Source organism: Salminus brasiliensis, chromosome 15 (genome assembly GCF_030463535.1).
Source record: "Salminus brasiliensis chromosome 15, fSalBra1.hap2, whole genome shotgun sequence".
In the NCBI taxonomy this organism is placed as follows: domain Eukaryota; kingdom Metazoa; phylum Chordata; class Actinopteri; order Characiformes; family Bryconidae; genus Salminus; species Salminus brasiliensis.
Window position 1 is genome coordinate 278759 of NC_132892.1, and position 26145 is coordinate 304903.

A 26145-nucleotide genomic window follows, 5' to 3' on the forward strand; every position below is an offset into this window, starting at 1 on the left:
GCCCCCTGCCGACCCCCCTCCCCATGTCCGACCCGCAAATGATGAGGTTCTTCAGAGGCGCGCTGAAGCGGAACCGAGAGTAAATCTCCACGGGTGCGTGACCAATATTCAAAGAGGTGCCGGTTAAATGCCAGGGTGGACGGCTTGTCTTCTGAAGGCCCGAGCGTGAGGTAGCGGCCCTCTGAAGGCTCCTCGGGTCCGGCCGGGCTGGAATGAAGTAATCTAAATGCATCCCGCTTCAGACGCCGCTCTCTTTGAGCCGGTCTTCATGTGGGCCGGAGAAATGTCGGCGTGTCAGAATGATCAATAACCCCATTAGCCAGCCAAAGAGAGACGCAGGGAAGCGAACATGTGCGTTTACAGAGATTCCGGGCCGCGGTAACGGCACCGCGACGACACAATTACAGCTCGCAGCGGGACTTACAGCGGAGGTTCGGACGCCGAAGCCCAGCGGCCGAGACGAGCTCCGGTCCAGCACCGGAGCTACTGGGCTCATCACGGAAGCTCGTATCCCACTGATTAGCATGTCACTTCCTGCATGCCTACATCATCAAAGCTGAAGCTCACTCCTGACACACTGTCATCTGTAACCATGGACTACAGCACAGAGTTGAACATCAAAGGCTGAATTTTGTTTGTTTGTTTTTATTTTATCTTTATTGTAAACTTAATGACTTTTATATTACTGTCCTACTTAATTACACTGTTAACCGGAGAAACACAGCTTAAGCAGTTTGTAGGTGGCTGCTATGGTATCTCTGGTGGTTGCTATTATGTTACTGTGCTGTTGCAAGAAGGTGTTACTACATGGCTGCTAAAGCTAGAAAAGTGGTTGCTAGGATGTTGCTAACCAGTTGCTGTGGTTTCTCTGGTCATTGCTAGGATTTGCTAGGCAGTAGTTGCTAATACTGAGTGGTTGCACAGGTGCTCCTGGTATTCTGCAGTGCACCAGTGGTTGCTATGTCATCTCCAGTGCTTTGGTGTTGCCGAGCGGCCACCATGGATAAACGGTTGCTATGTATCCTGCTTGGTTGCCAGGATGTTGATAAACAGTTGCTCTGGTATCCGCGGTGGTTGCTGTGGTTGTTGCTAAAGTATTCCAGGTGGTCGCTCGCATGTTACTGCAGTAGCTACAGTAGCGTTGGTAAGTAGCGGCTATTTATGCTAATAAGAAGTTGCTGTCTGTGATGGTTGCTAGGGTGTTGCTAACCAGTTGCTAGGGTCTCTCTGGTGGTGATTCCAGGTAGGTGCTTGTTTGGTATTGCAGGTGGTTCCTCAGGTGTTACTATGTGGTTGTGCCCCAGGCATGCTAGGTGGTTGCTGTGTTGTCTCCAGTGGTTCTTTAGTGAGGCTAAGCAGTTGCTATGATGTAGCCTACGCGGTTGCCAGGCTGTTAATAAGACGTTGCTCTGGTATCTCGGTATCTGGTAACTTTTGACCTCAGTGTTTCTCCTGTGGGAGAAATTCTCCGTTCCCAACTCTAAATGGAATGATGAGTAAATGCTGGCGCTCATACAGGCCTGACACAGCGGTCCACTAAATCACTGCTCCTCCTGAGACCACCCATCCATCATGTCCTGCAGCAGCTGCAGAGACGGAACCCCCACCGGTTCCCCACCGGTTCCCCTGAGTGGAGGAGATCCTGAGTAATTAACCACATCAAGCAGCCAACAGGATCTGCCGGGTTCCCCCCGGAGAAGTGTGTTAGGGGGGTGGGGGGGGCAACAATGCTGAGGGTCTCTGGGATCTGTGTGATTTGTTCCGGAAGCCAGAGCAGCTCTGGAGATGCGGTACGAGGCCTCACCCGGCGCTGACGGACCGTGACAGAGGACAGGAGAGAGACAACGGCTGAGGAGATCTGGTTCATATGCCGAGGTGGACTCGGGCCCTGAAGCTCCGCACTGATAGAATCGCGCTCCCGCCCTGCAGGAAAGACCTCGCTGATAAAGAGCGACATCCCGACTCCTGGAATCATCTTAAACGCAGAGAACATCTCTAATATCCCTCAGTCTGACACCGCCGTCAGACTTATCGCTCGGACTCCAGCGTCTGCTCCACTGACAGATAATAAGAACGAACGGCAAACAAGCAAGCGGAGCGTCATTTCACTAGACTCTAAAGCTCCAGAACCGGAGTGCGGAATCTAATCATGTTCTAGCGACAGTCTCGTAATGAGAAACATCAGATACGGAGGCGGGACACAAACCTGCGGGCTTAGCATAACGAGCATGACGGCACCAGGAAGAACGTCGCCACCTGCTGTTTGTGCTCCAATATATAATATGGTTACAAGGGCGTTGCTAGGTGGTTGCTATGGCTTTCAAGCTTGGTGATAGGGTTGCTAGATGGTAGCTGTAGGAGGGGGGTGGTCTTTAGGTTTTAGTAAACACAATGGTTCCATGTAGAGAACCCTGACAAATTAAAGAACCACAGGGATGCTTTAATGGTTCTTTACCTGGTTAAATGTTCTTCTGATGAATGGAACATGTTTTGTAGTTGGTTCTATATAAGACCTTTTCAAATATGCTTCTATAGAGAACCAAAGTGGGTTCTACTGTTAAAGAACCTTTTTTCAGAACTTTAAAGAACTTATTTAAGTATTTCCATCTCTAGAAAAGTAGTTCAAGGGTCCTTCGGTAAATTCAGCTTACAGCAGTTTAGTCCCACCCATTCAGCCTACAGTAGTCTAGTCCCACCCATTCAGCCTACAGTAGTCTAGTCCCACCCATTCAGCTTACAGTAGTCTAGTCCCACCCATTCAGCCTACAGCAGTTTAGCCCCACCCATTCAGCCTACAGCAGTTTAGCCCCACCCATTCAGCCTACAGTTGTCTAGCCCCACCCATTCAGCCTACAGTAGTCTAGTCCCACCCATTCAGCTTACAGTAGTCTAGTCCCACCCATTCAGCCTACAGCAGTTTAGCCCCACCCATTCAGCCTACAGCAGTTTAGCCCCACCCATTCAGCCTACAGCAGTTTAGCCCCACCCATTCAGCCTACAGCAGTTTAGTCCCACCCATTCAGCCTACAGCAGTTTAGCCACACCCATTCAGCCTACAGCAGTTTAGCCCCTCCCATTCAGCCTATAGCAGTTTAGTCCCACCCATTCAGCCTACAGCAGTTTAGCCACACCCATTCAGCCTACAGCAGTTTAGTCCCACCCATTCAGCCTACAGCAGTTTAGCCCCACCCATTCAGCCTACAGCAGTTTAGCCCCACCCATTCAGCCTACAGCAGTTTAGCCCCACCCATTCAGCCTACAGCAGTCTAGCTCCTCTAATTTATGCTTAAATTACAATGTGTTTGAATTTAGACTGCTTTTTGAGTGAGCTACAATTCAGCCAATCAGAGCTCATTTGCATATCTCGGTCTTAAAGAAGCAGTGTGTTGAACTGGAAGGGTTAGAGAGAGGCTGGTGTAGAAATGGATCGGGCTGGTTCTGGTAGTGTGTGAGAGAGTGTGTGAGCCGAGGCTGGTGTTTACTCGCAGATTGCCGTGGCTGTTTGTTGGTGCTGGCGCTGCCGCAGTCACACGGCTGTAGAGTAAACGCGTGTGTGTGCAGACTGTCGACACGCTGCAGCTCTGTGTGATTGTTTGACATCGGTTTGTACAAATTTACATTTACGCACCATCTGAGGCTTGCTGAGCAACACCGTGTCCAAACGGAGCGCAGCAACGGCGCCGGCTCCTCAACAGCAGCGCTGAGAGGGCGGAGGAGTCTGTTTAGGAGGCTTAATTAATCCTCCACACAGGTGTGTGTTTACCTTTCATCTGCTCAGGTAACAGAACGCACCTGCAGGTAAACACAAGTGACACTCCATACCGAACCCGTATCCCACCTCCTCTGTACGGGTCAGGCATGCCTAACACTGCAGCTACAAGGTTGCCGTGGCGAACAACCATCCAGCAACATCCCAGCAACCACCTTGGACATCTCAGCAGCCACCTAGCAGCTAACACCTAGCACCCCCATGGCATGGCAACTGCTTAGCAACACCATAGCCACTTCTTGGAAAAGCATAGCAACCATCATAGGTATTTGTAGCAATTGCTAAACAACACCCTAGAAACCACCTGGAGCGCACAGCAACCACATGGTAACACCTCAGAAATGACCCACAATACTTCAGAAACACCCCACAAGAAACCACAAGAGTAAGAAACAGCATAGCAACCACCTAGAAAAACCTCACAGCAACTACCATATCCACTGGATACAATACCAAAAGCATTGCAACCACTTGGGGCAACATAGCAACCACCACAGATAATTATAACAATCACAAAACAACACCTCTGAAACCACCCGGAACACCCAGCAACCATAGCTACTGAGTAGCAAACACTTAGAAAACTTCATAGAAACTATCCGGGATACCATAGCAACTGCTTAGCAAGAGCATAACTACTTGGAGCAGCATAGCAACCACCTAGCAAACCCCACAGCAACTAGCATGTCCACAGGACACCATAGAAAAAGAATAGCTGCTACTTGGAGAAGCATGGCAACCACCTGGGATACCATAGCAACCACTTGGAACAGCATATATGATATATATAAATGAATGTAACTGTCAGTACTGGATGTAGTTGGGTATGTGAGACCCTGTTGTTTGGCCCCTGATCTGATCTTAGTCTGATCTGAGTCTGATCTGATCCCTATAGAACCTAAAAGGGTTAAAACAGACAGAATCCGCAGGACGGAGTGATTGGATATCAAACACATAAACAAACAAACAAACAAACAAATAAATAAATGGAACGTCAGGATCTGACTGTTTGATTTCCTCCTCTGAGAGAGCAGACCTTCAGCTCCGTCTCAGATCCCCTGTGAGGATATGAAGGAGAGAGAGTAAGCGGCTGGTATTTGGAGCAGGAATCTCCCAGAAGTGTCCCGGCGCTGCGGTCTGCCAGCGCTACTTCAGAGGAGCGGGCAGACAAATGGCCAGCCCTGGCCTTGTGTTTAATTCATCAGCAGAAAACGAGGAGCTGCGCTTTTGCAAGCTGTGTAAACACAACCACACAAACCTGCCTTCTGAGGACTTACGGCTATTTTCTATTTATTTACTCCTTTGTTTTCCTTCTTTTGAGGGATAATTCTGATTGACATGGAGCTGGAGGTTGCTTCCAGCATAAAGATTTCACACCCACACTAATAAACACCAATAAACACCAGACAGAGAAGAACTACACCATATCCTCCATCTACCTACATACTTTTAGCTCTACTACATGGTGTTTATTAAGGTGTTTATGGACTAATATCTCTATTCTAGTGTATAGGAGTGTTTATTGAGAGTGTTTATGGACTAATATCTCCTATTCTAGTGTATATGAGTGTTTATTAAGGTGTTTATGGACTAATATCTCCTATTCTAGTGTATAGGAGTGTTTATTGAGGTGTTTATGGACTAATATCTCCTATTCTAGTGTATAGCGGTGTTTATTGAGGTGTTTATAGGCTAATATTTCCTATTCTAGTGTATAGGAGTGATTATTGAGGTGTGTATGGACTAATATCTCCTATTCTAGTGTATAGGAGTGTTTATTGAGGTGTTTATAGACTAATATCTCTATTCTAGCGTATAGGAGTGTTTATTGAGGTGTTTATGGACTAATATCTCTATTCTAGTGTATAGGAGTGTTTATTGAGGTGTTTATGGACTAATATCTCAATTCTAGTGTATAGGAGTGTTTATTGAGGGTGTTTATGGACTAATATCTCCTATTCTAGTGTATAGAAGTGTTTATTGAGGTGTTTATGGACTAATATCTCCTATTCTAGTGTATAGGAGTGTTTATTGAGGTGTTTATAGACTAATATCTCTATTCTAGCGTATAGGAGTGTTTATTGAGGTGTTTATGGACTAATATCTCATATTCTAGTGTATAGGAGTGTTTATTGAGGGTGTTTATGGACTAATATCTCCTATTCTAGTGTATAGGAGTGTTTATTGAGAGTGTTTATGGACTAATATCTCCTATTCTAGTGTATAGGAGTGTTTATTGAGGTGTGTATGGACTAATATCTCCTATTCTAGTGTATAGGAGTGTTTATTGAGGTGTTTATGGACTAATATCTCCTATTCTAGTGTATAGGAGTGTTTATTGAGGTGTTTATGGACTAATATCTCCTATTCTAGTGTATAGGAGTGTTTATTGAGGTGTGTATGGACTAATATCTCCTATTCTAGTGTATATGAGTGTTTATTGAGGTGTTTATGGACTAATATCTCCTATTCTAGTGTATAGGAGTGTTTATTGAGGTGTTTATGGACTAATATCTCCTATTCTGGTGTATAGGAGTGTTTATTGAGGTGTGTATGGACTAATATCTCCTATTCTAGTGTATAGGAGTGTTTATTGAGGTGTGTATGGACTAATATCTCCTATTCTAGTGTATAGGAGTGTTTATTGAGGTGTGTATGGACTAATATCTCCTATTCTAGTGTATAGGAGTGTTTATTGAGGTGTGTATGGACTAATATCTCCTATTCTGGTGTATAGGAGTGTTTATTGAGGTGTGTATGGACTAATATCTCCTATTCTAGTGTATAGGAGTGTTTACTAAAGCTGCTTATAGACACACATTTCTTATTGTAGCGTGCACTAGCTTATAAAAGTGTAAAAGTAGGGTCAGAAGTTGAGGAAGGTCAGGGTTTGTGCAGTTTGTACCATGAAAGTTAAAGAATTCCTCAGTGGACCCCTCTGGAGATTGGCTAATTCTTTTTAGCGAAGCTTTATTGTCTCTTTAGGCTGCAGATTAGGCCGCAGCCGTGTCCATTGTGCTCCGGAAAGGGAGCAGAGCTAAATTTTGTTGCCTTTACTTCAGGGATTTATGGGTTTTAAAGGCTGAAAGATGAGTTTTACGTTCAAAGTGAACTTCAAAGAGCCCCACTTGAAGGCGAACACACTGTAAGTACTTTGTTTGGTCTTTCATCTTTACAAGGTAGAGCGGCGTAGAACAAAGCCGGCGTTAAGGAGCGGGGAGGAATGCCTCTGCGCGAACAAAAACGACCTTTAAATGGCGCGAGAGTTAGCGCCCGCTCAAGTTAGCATCTGCAAGAGGTAGCGGTTAGCGCCGTCCGCCACTGGAAGCAGAATTACTGGCCGGCGTTAGTGCTGCGGCTGCGGGAGCCTGATAAGAGTCATTGGCTTGCGCTTCATTTAGCTTTAGTCATTTAGCCTGGGGGCTAATGAAGCGTTGGCTAGCCGCTGTAGCATCTGAGGATGAGCAGAAAGGGCCTCGTAGATCAAATCGGGACGCTGGAGAGCAGCGCTGAGCAGCTGGAGGTGGGAACGCTGAAGGAGTGTGTGCGGTGAACAAAGCAGGCTGTAAAACACAGCAGGTTGAAGTGTCACCGAGCATCTAAAAAACTGTTTGTTTGTTTCCCGAGACGTTTTAACAGTATTTACCTCCTCCTGCTCCCGGCGCTCGTGTTTACCGCCGCTATTTATCACCCGTCATAAATGCCTGATGAGGCGTTTACGGTGCTGGAGCAGGACAGCGACACAGCCACTGTTTATTAGCCGGCGCATATATTCACATTTGGGCCTGACTGTGAATCAGACTGTACTGAGTGTGTGTGATTAGGATCAGGCCTTGTTTATATTCTCCATACAGAACCTTAGTCAGGGTACTGCACTCTCACTGTGTCTGTTCTCTGCTACGTCTTAGATGTTAGGTCTTTGATTCCCGGCTGGTTTTTATGTAAATCACTTTGACTAATAGCTAGAACCTTCTAAGGGTTAAAAACAGTCATTCCCGGTCCCACTACTATCTAGAACTCCCCCTATCAGCATTGCTCATGGTGAGTCATCGAAGGAGAGGGCGGACCGTGCTACCCACACACATAGAGAGAGAGAGAGAGAGAGTACAGTTATGCTCTATGGGACTCTACTGATCACTGACGGATGGCTGTGGCATCACTGTTGAGGGGCTCCGAGTGGTCCAGTGGAATAAGGCTATTAGTACTATTACCAGAGGACTGTTGGTTCAAATCCCGGTCATTCTGCCTGCCATCAGCAGCCGGAGCCTGAGAGAGCACAATTGGCCTTGCTCCCCATCAGTAAGCGATAAAGTAACTAAAGTAACGGAGGTCTTCATAACCTCCACATGTAAACACCACATGATCCACACACCTCAGAGACAGATGGTTTCCCATCTTCAGCGAGTTGTATCATCCGTAGATGGTGCAGGAACACATGCAGGGCGTATTTAGCACCATGTAGACTGACTGCAGGTTCTCCAGAGTTCTGTAAACCTTTCAAAATGAGGTTCTACACAATGTAGCGGTTCTGCCGTATTTTCAGTATTAACTGTAAACATGCCAAACTGTTCCAGATGTTCCCTCATAAGTTCTACATAATCGAAAGATTCCAGGGAATGTCGCTAGAACTGCAGAACCATGCTGAGACCGGTTCTGTTCAGGAGTGTATAAGGGTAGTGTGTGGACCGATCAGACGCTGGAGGGTCTCCAGGTCGCGTTTGTTTGTGTTCTATAGCGTCTAGAACAGTTCTGCGTCATGTGTCTTGTTGCATTTAGCTTTCTGCAGCTCCTGCTGTGGCTATTTAGTGGACTGTACATTCACACAGCGTGAGTGAGTGAGTGTGTGTGTGTGTGTGAGTGTGTGTGTGAGAGAGTGTGTGTGTGTTTAGAGTGAAGTGTGAGTGAGTACCCACTGTGAAAATTGAAAAATGCACTCTGTGGAAATGCTCTCTGAGAAAGAAACGATCCTGTCATTTTCACTCTGGAATCACAGCCTGCTTAGGTCAGCGACCCCCCCCCCAAACACACCCCCCCCAGCGCACCCCCCCCCCAACACCCCCCCAATGCTGAAAACACACAGCGATTCCACAGCATCTCCGACAATAACAATAATAATTATTATATTATAAAGTTATTATTATTATTATGATTTATTTACCATAAACTGCTCTAAAATAAATGGGAGGGGCTACACAGCTATAGGCTGAATGGGTGGAGCTAAACTGCAGTAAGGTGAATGGGTGGAGCTAAACTGCAGTAAGGTGAATGGGTGGAGCTACTGTCACACTGGATTTGTTTGCAGTTCAGTTTTGTGGGATACGGGCTCTTTAATGCTGACAGCGAGCTGAGTGTGTGTGAGTGTGAGTGTGTGTGTGTGTGTGTGTGTGTGTGTGCATCCCTGTAGATGGTCCACTTTCGTGTCACTGATGCTGAGCAGAAAGTCATGTGATACTGTGATGGACTGAGCACAGCTGTCACCCCCTCATTTACACTCTGGACGTGTTCTGGCTGATTGTGGTGTCTGGAAAAGGTTATACTGACAGTGCGCGCGCACACACAGACACACACACACACACACACACACACACACACACAGGTAAACTACTCCCGTCGCTCTGCGGCTCTCATTAGGGCTCCAAGCACAAGATGATCAATGAAAAAACAATGAATCAGAAATGGATCAAACTAAACCTCTGAAGAGCCGTATCTACACCCTGCGTGCGAGTCCCCCGTCTGTACCGGGTTCGAGTCCCCCGGGGAATGGGCTCTGTAACGTTACGCTGCTGGTCCAGTGGTCACTGAACTAACCAACCACAGCCAATGTCCCGCCACCGAGGATGTTTCTGAAAGGGCCTGACTGCCAATCAGAACGCTGCATCTGCTCACTGGTGTGTGTGTGTGTGTGTGTGTGTGTGTGTGTAAGAGAGAGAGAGAGTGGGCGAGCTGACACTAATTTGATGAGACTCGATAAAATTGATCCAGAAGAAAATGAATGAGGCAGAAACCCAGAGATCAATCAGCACACACCTGCTGCAGCTTAATGCCTTATAACCCATTCATCCTCTATATCTCTCCACCTCACTCTCTCTCTCTAATTCACTCCATACATCTCTCCAGCTCTCTCTCTCTCTCTCTCTCTCTCTCTCTCACCCACCCAGTAACCCTCTATATCTCTCCACCTCACTCTCTCTCTCTAATTCACTCCATACATCTCTCCAGCTCTCTCTCTCTCTCTCTCTCTCTCTCTCTCTCTCTCACCCACCCAGTAACCCTCTATATCTCTCCACCTCACTCTCTCTCTCTAATTCACTCCATACATCTCTCCAGCTCTCTCTCTCTCTCTCTCTCACCCACCCAGTAACCCTCTATATCTCTCCACCTCACTCTCTCTCTCTAATTCACTCCATACATCTCTCCAGCTCTCTCTCTCTCTCTCTCTCTCTCTCTCTCTCACCCACCCAGTAACCCTCTATATCTCTCTTCCACACTCTCTCTCTCACTAATTTACCTGATACACTATATGGACAAAAGTATTGAGACACCTGCTGATATTAAAAGGTATTATAAAGAGCTGATCCTGCTTCTGTTGGAGCAGCTGTCTCTACTGTCCAGAGAAGAAGACAATTCAGGGACAAGAGCGTTAGTGAGGTCAAGATGTTGTACTGGATGGAGCTCCTCCACCATCATTCCAGAGAACACAGCTCTTCCACTGCTCCACAGCTCCTCAATGCTGGGGGGCTTTATACCCCTCTAGCCCACGCCTGGCATTAGGCAGCATGGAGCCAATAGGTCCAGAGAGTCCTATTCTATTGGCAGTACTTCTTCTCTACAGGGACTAGACAAGCTGTGTGTGCATTTGCACATCTGGGTCAGCAATGGGTGCAGCTTAAAGTAGCTGAATGCGTTTATTAAAAGGGGTGTCCACAAACATTTGGACAGATGTGTATTTCTCTCTACCACGCTTTCTCACTAATTCACTCTCTGCTCTCTCTCTCTCTTATTCTCTATGTCTCTTTACCCCTCTCTCTCTCTCTCTCTCTCTCTCTCTCTCCTATTCTCTATGTCTCTTTACCTCTCTCTCTCTCTCTCTCTATCCTATTCTCTATGTCTCTTTACCTCTCTCTCTCTCTCTCTCTCTCCTATTCTCTGTCTCTTTACCTCTCTCTCTCTCTCTCTCTCTCTCTCCTATTCTCTATGTCTCTTTACCTCTCTCTCTCTCTCTCTCTCTCTCCTATTCTCTATGTCTCTTTACCTCTCTCTCTCTCTCTCTCTCTCTCTCTCTCCTATTCTCTATGTCTCTTTACCCCTCTCTCTCTCTCTCTCTCTCTCTCTCTCTCTCTCTCTCTCTGATCGAGCGTGCACTACAGGTACAGCAGGTAGGGATTAGTGTGGGGGAATGTACCCCTTTCAAGCATCTGCCCATTGACTTTCACTGTGCCTTTGTTAGCGCAGATGCTAAATGTGGCTCGTAAGGGTTAAGAGCTCTAATTAGCACTGTATAACGAGCCGAGACTCTTAATTGGTTCTGGAGTGAGCTGACCTTGTTTTTATCCTGACGAGGTCCAGGGGAGGATTCCTCGGTGACCTCTGACCCCAGGGGTCAGTCAGGGCTCTTCGTTAACGAGGCCAGTCACAGTCACTCTGCACTCGTTTCTTGCTTCAGCGTGAAAATCTGAGCGCTCTAATTGGCCGCCGCCTCCGAGAAGCGCTTCAAACAGCAGTTTGTTTCCAAACAGACATGTTTCCAATCTTAATGGTGGAGAGGTGTTAATAATTCAGCACAGAAACGCGGCCGACCCACCGCCGTGTCAACCGGCGCTAAATAATTCAGCCCACCGGCTCCGGCAGGGCGACGCCCGGCAGCTTCACTGCAGAGAGGCGGGACATAAAGTCCAATAAAACAAAAACAACCACCAAACTGCCTGGCAACCCTAAAGCAGCCACCCAGCAACACCCTAACAACCACATAGACTAGCACAGCAACTGCCCAGAAACCCTACTGCGATCTCTGATTTAGCAACAGCATAGCAACCACTTGGAACACCACAGAAGTGGCCAAACAACCCATAGTAACCACCCAGCAACACCCTAACAACCAGATAGACTAGCACAGTAACTGCCTACAGCAACCACCTGGGATTCCTTTGCTAAGCAGAACCATAGCAACAACTTGGAACATCACAGCAGTGGCCTAACAACCCATAGCAACCACCTAGCAACATCTTCATGCCTATAGCAATCACCTAGCATTCTAACACACATGGAAAATCACAGTTAATGCATGAACAAAAAACATAGTACACTTGGAATACCATAGCAACCGCCAAGCCACACCTCAGCAACCAAAAAGCAACTGCACAGCAACCATTTGGGACACCACAGGAGACAGACTGCCAAAAATTGTCAAATGGTTAAACGGCTTCCCACTAGGCAACCCATCAAATCGCCACAGCAACCACCATAGTAACTGCCTGGAATCTCCATAAAAACCTTATGAATTCCATAGGAACCGCTTAGCAACAGCACAGTAACCTCTTGGAACAGCATTGCAACCACCTGGAAACCCTCAGCAACCACCTGGGATTCCTTTGCTAAGCAGAACTATAGCAACTACTTGGAACACCGTAGAACCACCTAGCAACCACTTGAGCATTGCTTGAGCTCAGCAAGTAGCTTTCAGTTCGGTATTATATAGAAGACTCCTCTGTGGGGGGCCGAGGGGCTCTACGGCCGCATGGAGGACAAGTAAACACGGCAGGTCTCTTGAGTGTGGAGCATGGGGGTAGATCAGACTGCGCCCCTCCTAAACTGCCCTGCTGCTGGTGTGATTTAAGCGCTGCTTGTTTTACTGTTTTAATGGTGTGTGTGTGAGTGTGTGTGTGTGTGTGAATGTATGAGTGTGTGTGCGTGCAAGTGTGTGTGTGTTCTGTTCCACCCGCTGGCCGCAGCGCCGGGCTCTGGAGGCGAATCGATGGCTCCAGTGGACAGCGGTGAGGCAGGAGAGCTTATTCAAATGAGAAGAATTGATTGGTAACCCTTTTAATTTACATATAAATGAAAAGCTTTATCGGCTGCCTCTATTGTTCGGCCGAGCGGCGAGTCTGCCGGGGCCGCCGCCCCCCACTCCCCCCCTCCTCCCCCGATACGGCCGTGACATCATCAATTACACCATCATTATACACACAGCAACACGGAAAATCCATTAGGCCTTCTTACATTTCAGCGGTGTGACCGCCGCGCCGCCCGCTCTGTTAAACAAGAGGAAGGACGACCGCGGGCCGGCGGGTGTGGGAGCAGCTACACCCTGTCCCTGCGTCAGCCTCCGCCGCTGCGCCCACACACACTCCCAGGAGGAGCAAAGCTGGGGGCGAAGAGCCAAAAACGGCAAGGTTCTACGCTTCTACCTGACTGCACAGCTTAAGCACTTCCTAGGTGGTTGCTAGGGTGTTGCTAGGTGGTTTCTATGAGGAGGCCATACAGTTGCTATGCAGTTACAAGTGGTTACTATCCTGTTGTTAAGTAATTGCTATGGTATTCCTCAGTGGTTGATAAAGTTTTGCTAGGTGGTTGCTATGGCAATACTAGATGGTTGCTATGCTGTTGTTAAGCAGGTGCTATGATTTTCAAGGAGATTGCTAGAGTGCTGCTATGCGGTTCCTGCACTGTTACAATGCTTTTACTAGGGGATGGCTATGGTATTCCATAGTGCTTGCTTAGGTGCTGCTAGGTGGTTGCCATGGTGTCACTGGGTGGTTGCTATGCTGTTCCAAAGTTAGTATGCTGCTTAGAACCCCTTTATTACCCCAACCACTCACTGCACCCGGCAGTATCTAGAGCAGTGGAGCAGGGGCAGATGTGCCGTCTCTCTCTCTCTCTCTCTCTCTCTCTCTCTCTCTCTCTCTCTCTCTCTCTCTCACACACACACACTCACACACACTCACACACACACACGCCGCTGGGCCGGAGCTCACGCATTACTGCTGACCAGCTCTGTTTTAGCAGAGATAATGAGAGCCTTTTTATGCTAAAGTAACCTTGACTCACACACTCACATTACAGAGAGCTCCTGCTGCAGATACACACACACACACCCTGCACACACACACCCTACACATACCTTATACACTCCTTACACACACACCCTACACACACATCTATTACACACACACCCTACACACACACACCCTACACATACCTTATACACTCCTTACACACACACATCTATTACACACACACCCTACACACACACACCCTACACATACCTTATACACTCCTTACACACACACCCTACACACACATCTATTACACACACACCCTACACACACACACCCTACACATACCTTATACACTCCTTACACACACACCCTACACACACATCTATTACACACACACCCTACACATACCTTATACACTCCTTACAAACACAACCTACACATACCTTATACACTCCTTACACACACACCCTACACACACATCTATTACACACACACCCTACACATACCTTATACACTCCTTACAAACACAACCTACACATACCTTATACACTCCTTACACACACACCCTACACACACATCTATTACACACACACCCTACACACACACACCCTACACATACCTTATACACTCCTTACACACACACCCTACACACACACCCTACACACACACCTTACACACACACACCCTACACACCCTTAAAGTACTGTGATCAGTTGTTATTAGTTTTGTTAAACAATGTGATTAATCGTGAAGTAATGTACAAAAAGTAATGTAATTAGATATGAGTAATCAGATATGAGTAATCAGAAATGAGTAATTAGATATGAGTAATCAGATATGAATAGTCAGATATGAGTAATCAGATGAGTAATCAGATATGAGTAATCAGATATGAATAGTCAGATATGAGTAATCAGATATGAGTAATCAGATATGAGTAATCAGATATGAGTAATCCGATATGAGTAATCAGATATGAATAGTCAGATATGAGTAATCAGATATGAATAGTCAGATATGAGTAATTAGATATGAGTAATCCGATATGAGTAATCAGATATGAATAGTCAGATATGAGTAATCAGATATGAATAGTCAGATATGAGTAATCAGATATGAGTAATCCGATATGAGTAATCAGATATGAATAGTCAGATATGAGTAATCAGATATGAATAGTCAGATATGAGTAATTAGATATGAGTAATCCGATATGAGTAATCAGATATGAATAGTCAGATATGAGTAATTAGATATGAGTAATCCGATATGAGTAATCAGATATGAATAGTCAGATATGAGTAATCAGATATGAATAGTCAGATATGAGTAATCAGATATGAGTAATCAGATATGAGTAATCAGATATAAATAGTCAGATATGAGTAATCAGATATGAATAGTCAGATATGAGTAATTAGATAAGAGTAATCAGATATGAGTAATTAGATATGAGTAATCAGATATGAATAGTCAGATATGAATAGTCAGATATGAGTAATCAGATATGAGTAATCCGATATGAGTAATCAGATATGAGTAATCAGATATGAATAGTCAGATATGAGTAATCAGATATGAATAGTCAGATATGAGTAATCAGATATAAATAGTCAGATATGAGTAATCAGATATGAATAGTCAGATATGAGTAATTAGATAAGAGTAATCAGATATGAGTAATTAGATATGAGTAATCAGATATGAATAGTCAGATATGAGTAATCAGATATGAGTAATCAGATATGAGTAATCCGATATGAGTAATCCAATATGAGTAATCAGATATGAGTAATCAGATATGAGTAATCCGATATGAGTAATCAGATATGAGTAATCAGATATGAGTACTGGATCAGTTGTGATTGACTGATGAAGGTGATGTGAGGAGTTATGAATCAGTACTAATGATAAACTACTTCAGTACCACAGCATTTTTGTCATATAGTGGAAGGCAGTGTGTGTGTGTGTGTGTGTGTGTCACACAGGGAGGTTAATGGCGCTCTGTGAGTTTTTCGCTGCTGCAGGGTGGCACCTTACAGATGGTGCAGATCACACACACACACACTCACACTCATAAAGCACCAATGGCTGCTCAGAGAGTTGAAGTGATGGGGAGAGAGAGAGAGAGAGACAGTGAGGGAAAGAGAGAGAGAGAGAGAGAGAGAGAGAGAGCTTTACTGGAGTAAGAAAAAAGGCCAATTGAATTTCAGACCTTCAGTATTTGCAGTCCCCTCACACTCTCCACCCATCAGAACACAGTAACCCTCAGCTCCTCCCGCCGGCCACAACTAACTCACCCCGCACTGCTATCTGACTCCTCTCTGACGGGCAGAGCGGGTGGAACAGCGGGTGGAGAAACTGTGTGAAAGTGCAGACCGTAAACTTTCTCTCCATCCCTCACTACTCCCACAGATCAGACTCCACCTCTGTCTGATGGAGACTCCTTATTGAGTGCACCATCACTACTGAGTATTCTCCATCAGTAACAAATGAATAGCTAGCTGAGTGGGTGGGGCTTAACTGCTGTAGGCTGAATGGGTGGGGCTAAACTGATATAGGCTGAGTGGGTGGGGCTACACTGCTATACTCGATGAAGTGAGTGATTATTGGCTGTTTACAGGTACATGTGGAGTTGAGTAGAAGCAGCAGGTGATGTTTCTGCAGGGAGTGTCGGAGAAAGCCCGGTTCCAACCCGACTCACAGCTTGATAAAGAACCTGCTGATCTGAAGCCGAGTAAATCCTGGAGGTCCAGGCTCAGCACGACACCGCCGCGCTCTCCTCTCACAGCCGAGAGCGAGGGATGAAGAGATGGAGCCGGAAACGGCCGGATAAAGACAGAGCAGAGTCCGCTACGGCCCGCACTAATGGAGTTCTGATCCGGGCTCAGCACCGTACCACCCACTGATCCAGCACACTCCTTCCCTACCTCTCTCTGCCTCCTCTCGCTCTCTCTGTTTATTTGAAGTATCTGTAACCATGGAAACCTGCTCCACAGTCTCGGACAAACAGTTGTAACGTTAGCCTCTACAGAACAGCAGGACGGCTAACAGCTAACAGCTAAGGGCTAACAGAGTTTCTCGGAGCAATTAAATTCAGGAGGAGGAGTCTCAGAACAAGCGAGTTAATGACCAGAACCAATCAGGAGAAACGGGTCTATGATGATCAGGGAGCGCAACGGGGCGATGCTCTCAGGTCCGCTGAGGTTTCGCTGTGATGGCGTCTGAAGGGCGGTCAGGACAGTGTTACTGTAGGGAATGGACCTGATGGTTCTGAAGCAGCATCAGCTCTGAGACCGGTCCGGCTAATTCGCTAAGAAGAGACAGCTCAGCATTAAACACGCAGACGCTAATGCTTCTGACAGCATCGATCCTGCTGCAGGGCGGAGCCGCACCCCTGCCGCACCCCCACCGCACCCCCGCCGCACCCCGACTGCACCCAGGACGGAGACTGGCGTAAGCTAATGTTTACCACATCTTAGCATTAGCGTCTGAAACATCCTACTGGTGACCACAAAAGCTAGCGCCCCCTAGTGTTTGGGTCAGACTGAGTGAGCACTGCATTTCTGGGCCAATTAACCGCCCCCCCAGCATTCTGCCTGAGATCATGTGACACTCTCTCTCTCACTCTCTCTCACTCTCATGCTCATTTAGTACTGAATCATGGTGGAAATTGCTAATGTATTAAATCTTTTGCTAGAGTCTCAAACTGAATCATAGTGAAATTTGAGATTTCATTAATTGAATCATTTAATGAGTCAACTGATTCATGGGTCATTCGAGAATTACTAATGTGTTGACTCATTTGCTGAAGAATCAAATCAAATCTTGGTAAACATCGTGGAAATGAGATTCGATTAATTTGTGAGTAATTTCAGTAATTTGAGAGTTACTAATGTGTTACATCAGTTGAATCAACCCATCTTTTTAGTAAATGAATTGTTTAAAAATGAATTAAACTGTAGTGGAATTTGAGAATTACTGATGCACTGAATCATTTGCCAAAGAATCAAATCATAATTCACTGAATCATTTAGTACAAGAATCAGTTTGAATCATGGTGAAACATGAGACATTAAGATGAATTCATTAGTAAATGAAATTAGAAAATAACGGATGTGTCGAATCATTTGCTAAAGAATCAAATCAGATTCATATTGAATACCATATTAAATCATCTACTGCCCACTGATTCATATGTGGAACCACAGCAGACTCTTCAGGCCTCGGCTAATTCTGAGTCTCTTTCAATTCTTGAAGGTTTGCAACTCGATCATACACACACACACACACACACACACACTCTCTCTCTCACACACACTCTCACACACACACACACACACACACACACACACACACACACACACACACACTCTCACTGGAGCGCTGTCTTTGCCGTCACTCTGACTGTCTCCGGGCCGTTTGACTCAGACTGACCCATAAAGCATCTCTTTTTGCCGCTGTGTTGCGTTAGCATAGCGCCAACGCTGTGTTGTATAAAACATGAGGCGAGACGAGTGTGTGTGTGTGTGTGTGTGTGATGTCGGCGGGGTGTTTGATGTGAGCACAGTCTCTCTGGGGGAGTTTTTTTGGGGCATTAATCTGCTCCTGCTGTCAGCTGATCGGAAGCCTGATTGATCCTCACCTGATTGATGTGCTTCAGTTTATCGATCACTTTATTGATGACCGGATCAGCCTCCTTCACCCGAACCTCCGGATTATCCGCCTGGGCCTTAATCCCACTTCCCACCACGCGCTGGGTGTAGCTGGAGAGAGAGAGAGAGAGTGAGAGAGAGAGAGAGAGAGAGATAAAGAGAGAGAGGAAATGAAGCTCCATTCAAAAACTAATACTTAGTGATCTACTGCTTTAATGACAATACCCCCCTAAACACACACACACACTCCCCCTACACACACACACACACACACACACACACACCTATACTCATACAAACGGAAGAACGGCCAAAACACACTCAATAAAACAGCAGAGCCTCCGACCGAGAACAGCCTAGAGTTTATGAGAGAGAGAGAGAGAGAGAGAGAGAGAGAGAGAGAGAGAGAGACACAGAGTGTCCTGGTGGGTTTATGGGTGAAGAGATTTTACTCGACCTTGTAGAGGACACAAACACACACTCTCCAAACACGACTTTCTGCAGCACACACACACACACACACACTGTGTGAGAGAGAGAGAGAGAGAGAGAGAGAGAGAGAGAGAGTGTGTGAGACAGAGTGAGAGAGAGAGAGAGAGAGAGTGTGAGAGAGAGAGAGAGTGAGAGAGAGAGAGATCGAGAGAGAGAGAGAGTGTGTGAGAGAGAGCGAGAGAGAGAGAGAGAGTGTGTGAGAGAGAGCGAGAGAGAGAGAGAGAGAGTGTGTGTGAGAGAGAGAGTGTGTGAGAGAGAGAGAGAGAGCGAGAGAGAGAGAGAGAGACAGAGTGAGAGAGAGAGTGTGTGAGAGAGAAAGAGCGCGAGAGAGAGAGAGAGAGAGAGAGTGTGTGTGAGAGAGAGAGTGAGAGAGAGAGAGACAGAGTGAGAGAGAGAGAGCGCGAGAGAGAGAGAGCGAGAGAGAGAGAGACAGAGTGAGAGAGTGTGTAAACAGTGTATTTAAATCAGATTCACTATATTAAACATGTAATTTACATATTTGCATATTCATTAACTCCACTCCCTCACTTCTACCCCACACCATATTACCTGTACTAGCACTTCTTCAAACAGTGGCAATCTGTGGTTGTTATGGGGTTGCTCGGTGGTTGCTATGCTGTTGGTAAACAGATGCTATGAAGTCCCCAGTGGTTGCTATGGCATTGCTAAGTGCATAGTATCCCAAATAGTCCCACCCAGTCTACAGCAGTTTATCCTTACCCATTTAACCCAACCATCAACAGCAACTGCCAACAACAGTTTAGCCCCGCCCATTGAGCCTAAAGCCCTTTAGCCCAACCACATTAGCCTAGCTCCACTCATTCAGCCAACAGTAGTTTTGCCCCACCCATTCAGCCCACAGCTCCATAGCCCAGCCCATTCAGTATTCAGCAGTTCAGCCTACAGTTCATGAGATCCAGTCATTTGGCCTAGCTCCGCCCATTCAGCCTAACTCTGACTGTTCAACCTAGAGCGGCTTAGCCCAACCCCTTTGTGCAAGCTCCTCCCATTCAGCATGCACAGCACGTAGACGCAGCGTACAGAGGAGGTGCAGGACGCGGCTCGGACTCCGCGCTGGACGCTGGAGCACTGTCTGTTTACCTGGTCTGTGTTTAATTAAAGAAGTGACTAATGGCTGTTGTGGTCGTACTCAGGGGGGATTCTCATGAACAGGGACGGAAAGAGCGAAGGGGATCAGCGGGAGGCGGACGAGGCCCGCAGGTAGCCTGCATTTCAGAGAAGTCCTGAAGCTGGACTGCAGGTGCTGTAATCTGATTATCGGGTCAGTTTCAGAGGCGTGCTGAAAGGATTATCAGCATGACAGATTCCAGCGCTTCTGTTTGAACAAAACTAAGAGCATTACCTCAAAACACACTGACACACACACACACACACACACACACACACTCACACACTCACACACGCTGAGCAGCACACCTTCAAATCAGCGGATTAAAGCAAACAGGTAAACAAGGAGGAAACAGAAGCGGGCAGTGCAGAGGTCAGCGGAGAAACAAACACCAGCACACAGCGAGAAACAGCAGCGGGACACTCTCCACCCGTCTGCACAGCCAGCCGCCCGTAGTCACGGATGTAGAGCCTATATGATACAGATGTAGAGCATATAGGATACGGATGTAGAGTGTATACAGATGTAGAGTGTATAGGATACGGATGTATAGCATATACAGATGTAGAGTGTATAGGATACGGATGTAGAGTGTATACAGATGTAGAGTGTATAGGATACGGATGTATAGCATATACAAATGTAGAGCCTATAGGATACAGATGTATAGCATATACAGATGTAGAGCCTATAGGATAAGGATGTAGAGCCTATATGATACAGATGTAGAGCGTATAGGATACGGATGTAGAGTGTATACAGATGTAGAGTGTATAGGATACGGATGTAGAGTGTATACAGATGTAGAGTGTATAGGATACAGATGTATAGCATATACAGATGTAGAGCCTATAGGATACAGATGTATAGCATATACAGATGTAGAGCCTATAGGATAAGGATGTAGAGCCTATATGATACAGATGTAGAGCGTATAGGATACGGATGTAGAGTGTATACAGATGTAGAGTATATAGCATAAGGATGTAGAGTGTATACAGATGTAGAGTGTATAGGATATGGATGTATAGCATATACAGATGTAGAGTGTATAGGATACGGATGTAGAGTGTATACAGATGTAGAGTGTATAGGATACAGATGTATAGCATATACAGATGTAGAGCCTATAGGATACAGATGTATAGCATATACAGATGTAGAGTGTATAGGATAAGGATGTAGAGCCTATATGATACAGATGTAGAGCGTATAGGATACGGATGTAGAGTGTATACAGATGTAGAGTATATAGCATAAGGATGTAGAGTGTATACAGATGTAGAGTGTATAGGATATGGATGTATAGCATATACAGATGTAGAGCCTATAGGATACGAATGTAGAGTGTATACAGATGTAGAGTGTATAGGATATGGATGTATAGCATATACAGATGTAGAGTGTATAGGATATGGATGTATAGCATATACAGATGTAGAGCCTATAGGATACGAATGTAGAGTGTATACAGATGTAGAGTGTATAGGATATGGATGTATAGCATATACAGATGTAGAGTGTATAGGATACAGATGTATAGCATATACAGATGTAGAGCCTATAGGATACAGATGTATAGCATATACAGATGTAGAGTATATAGCATAAGGATGTAGAGTGTATACAGATGTAGAGTGTATAGGATATGGATGTATAGCATATACAGATGTAGAGCCTATAGGATACGAATGTAGAGTGTATACAGATGTAGAGTGTATAGGATATGGATGTATAGCATATACAGATGTAGAGTGTATAGGATACGGATGTATAGCATATACAGATGTAGAGTGTATAGGATATGGATGTATAGCATATACAGATGTAGAGTGTATAGGATATGGATGTATAGCATATACAGATGTAGAGCCTATAGGATACAGATGTATAGCATATACAGATGTAGAGCCTATAGGATACAGATGTATAGCATATACAGATGTAGAGTGTATAGGATATGGATGTATAGCATACATGGGTCCCATCTAGGCCCCATCTAGTGCCATACATACACCCACATTAGTAATATACACCCATGTCACTGCCATATACGCCCAAATTACTGCTATATACGTCTTGTATAAGTGCAGGATGTGTGCAGTGCTGAGCTGAAGTAGGTGATGAAGTCTGGCTGAGATCAGTGTGTGTTTGTCACACACACACACACACACACACACACACACTCCTGCAGAGCAGAGAGAAAGAAAATGATAGAATTTCTCCAGCAGCCGCCGCTCCATCATCTACTTTTATCAGCAGCCCTGGGGCCACCTGAGCTCTCGGCGAGCTTCACTAAACGGGGCGTTAATTAAAAGAAATAACAGCTGTGATTGAACGCAATCACTGTGAAATCAAACAAGACGGAGCGCCGGGCTACGCTACATTTAGCCCGCCGCTAACAGTGAATGAAGACAATACAGACAGGCGGAGTGCCGCTGCGCAGCTCTACTGTCTTCATTCACCGCGAGCGGGACGGGATGAATGAAGCACAAGGCCCGGCGCTAGCGTCCGTCTGTCTTCCAGCGCCTGGTGGGGGGCGAGGCACAGCGGCATTATGGGAAAGCGTGTTCCATTAACCCGCCGTCCCAGCGTCCCGATCGATGGCAGACCCTCCAGTCATAAAACGCTATCGATCAGCACCGGGGGCAAACCGGGGCATTAGCTAGCGGCCCCGGCGGCCGAGAGCGGCTTTCTGCGGAGCCGAGCCGGTCGATACCAGCGGGATGGAGGCCGTACGTCTTCCCTCCACAAACGCAGAGGGAAAATCACAAGAGGTTCACGCAAAGTTCATGAAACCAGATGCTGCTGAGAGCTAGCGCTGGCTGATATATCGCTAAGTAGTCGACTGCAACTTACACTAGCATCAAAAGTTTCTATTGCAGCTAAAATGATGAGCTACTGAGCGCAGGAATCAGAAAGGTGTTACGTTTAATAACGGATGACATCATTAGAGTTATTAATGCTGAATGAAATGAATGTACAACATGCTAATGCTAATGCTAACACCAGACAGAGGCACTAAACGGGCTGGTCATTTTAAATGCGCAGTACTGACCTCAACAAAACATGGATTTTAATCATTCATTCTTAAGACGTGAACAGCGCCACCTAGTGGTCTAAAGTAGTACACTTCACCACTCTTCCCTTCTAGGCGATGTTGGCCGGCACAGGCATCTGTTAGCTGGTGCGGTGGAGCTGGGGCCCCAACGCTCTCCTCCACAGCACCACCTAGTGCACCGTACAGCACCACCTACTGCACCATACAGCACCTCCTAGAGCACCATACAGCACCACCTACTGCACCTTACAGCACCACCTAGTGCACCATACAGCACCACCTACTCTACCTTACAGCACCACCTAGAGCACCATACAGCCCCACCTAGAGCCCTATACAGCCCCAAATACTGCACCGTACAGCACCATCTACTGCACCATACAGCACCACCTACTGCACCATACAGCACCTCCTAGAGCACCATACAGCACCTCCTAGAGCACCATACAGCACCACCTAGAGCACCATACAGCACCTCCTAGAGCACCATACAGCCCCACCTAGAGCACTATACAGCCCCACCTAGAGCACCATACAGCACCACCTACTGCACCGTACAGCACCACCTACTGCACCATACAGCACCTCCTAGAGCACCATACAGCACCACCTACTGCACCTTACAGCACCACCTAGTGCACCATACAGCACCACCTACTGCACCTTACAGCACCACCTAGTGCACCATACAGCACCACCTACTCTACCTTACAGCACCACCTAGAGCACCATACAGCCCCACCTAGAGCACTATACAGCCCCAAATACTGCACCGTACAGCACCATCTACTGCACCATACAGCACCACCTACTGCACCATACAGCACCTCCTAGAGCACCATACAGCACCACCTACTGCACCGTACAGCACCACCTAGAGCACCATACAGCACCTCCTAGAGCACCATACAGCACCTCCTAGAGCACCATACAGCACCTCCTAGAGCACCGTACAGCACCACCTACTGCACCATACAGCACCTCCTAGAGCACCATACAGCACCTCCTAGAGCACCGTACAGCACCACCCACTGCACCATACAGCACCTCCTAGAGCACCATACAGCCCCACCTACTGCACCATACAGCACCACATCATGAAAGGCTGTTGACCGCGACCAGCATCTCTAGGAGGCACCCCTGGCTCCCATTTAGAGGGCGTGACTCTTCCGGGGAGTGCGGTGGTCCGGGACGTGCGGTCAGGCTGGTGGGCGGGAGCAGCTGCTCGTAAATAAAGCGTGTTTACTGGTGTGGACACAAAAACATGGACATTACTGCCTCTGGACGGCTCTGGGGCTGTTTGTCTGCTGATGAAATCTTTGTATTGATGTTGATCCATCAGCGAAGGTCTCCTTGGCAATTTCCCACAATTCCCCAGCGCAGCGGCGCGCAGCAGACATATAACTGTAATATATGGCAGCTATAACCTGGCAGCAGAGGAGGAGCAGCATGTAGATTAATACCCCTCTCAGCAGCTCTGACCGCAGAATTACCAAACACTTCTACTATTGAAGCCTACCCCCCCCTTCCCCCACCGCCCCCCCGGGGCAGCCCACCACCACCCGCCACCGCCGCTCACACTCGCAACAGTCTGGAGAACAGTCAGCTACACAGCCCCCCACTTTACCTTAACTGCGGTTGTGCTGGGGGGCTGTTAGGTCGTTGCGGAGGTCTCCCTGGTGGGCAGTAGAATGCAGGAATCCCAGGTGGATGCCTTGGGGTAGCTAGGTAGTTGTTATGGTGTCCTAGGTAACCACTGGGATGCCAGGAATCCCAGGTGGATGCTAGGGTGTCCCAGGTGGTCAGTGAGACGCCAGGAGCGTAAACTGAATGAAATTCTGACTGAAATACAGTAAATGACCAAACTCTGAACTGTAAAGGACTCGGCAGGGAGGCAGCCGGCGTGTCGTCCAGCAGTTTGACGCCCCTCACGCTTCATGTCCAGATCGGCTGCACTGCTACTGATTCCAAGTCAATTTTATAGCCCAGTGCTCACAGGGCTCAGACCCCCGCCCACCCCCCCGACCCCCACCTTATCCATGTTTACGGTTCCCCATGGCATCTCAACCGCGCCGTTTTCATGTGGACAGATCACGGAACAGTGAACCCGGGGCCTGGCTGTTACCACGGAAACACGACCACACCAGCACTCTTCATTAGAGATGGATAAACCCCCCACCCCCCACCCCCTCGCCGCCGCCGTGGGAATATCAACAGCGTTTACTCGCACCCGCTACTTAGTTATGCATTGGATTTCTGGCACCTCTATGTTTATTCAAACGACAGGCCGGAGATTTATGGAAATGACTCTGCCTCCTCACAGCAGCCTCGCTTTAACCGCCGCAGAGCCGCGGCCCGCTGCTCCTGCACGTCCTCTCCGCTACAGGAGGAGTGAGTTACGCCCTCACATCCGTCAAATATAGAGTCCTACCTACACCCGCTACCACAGCGCCAGCACCGACTCCACCGCACTGAGAGACAACTGCGATGATCAGTACAACAACAGCAGACAGGACTGCGATGAGGACGAAAACGACCATGATGATGATGATGACGACAAACACGACAGCACTGATTGATGATAATGACGATACAGAGATGATGGTGATAATACAGTGATGATGATGATTCGGTGATGATGATGATAATGAAGTGATGATGATGATAATGATACAGTGATGATGATGATAATGAAGTGATGATGATGATAATGATACAGTGATGATGATAATTCGGTAATGATGATGATAATAAAGTGATGATGATGATGATGATGATACTGTGATGATGATGATGATGATGATAATACAGTGATGATGATGATGATTCGGTAATGATGATGATGATTCTGTGATGATATGTTATTGATACAGTGATGATGATGATGAAGATACAGTGATGATGATGATGATGATGATACAGTGATGATGATGATGATAATACAGTGATGATGATGATGATTCGGTAATGATGATGATGATTCTGTGATGATATGTTATTGATACAGTGATGATGATGATGAAGATACAGTGATGATGATGATG

General features: G+C 46.7%; 1 protein-coding gene across 1 annotated transcript in view; it reads right to left on the minus strand.

The window, feature by feature from the left end:
• gpc5a (glypican 5a) overlaps positions 1-26145 on the minus strand; it is a 144521-nt gene that overhangs the window by 60079 nt on the left and 58297 nt on the right. Inside the window, 1 exon segment of the mRNA XM_072657967.1 lies at positions 18410-18530. Coding sequence (XP_072514068.1) covers positions 18410-18530 — 121 coding nt within the window.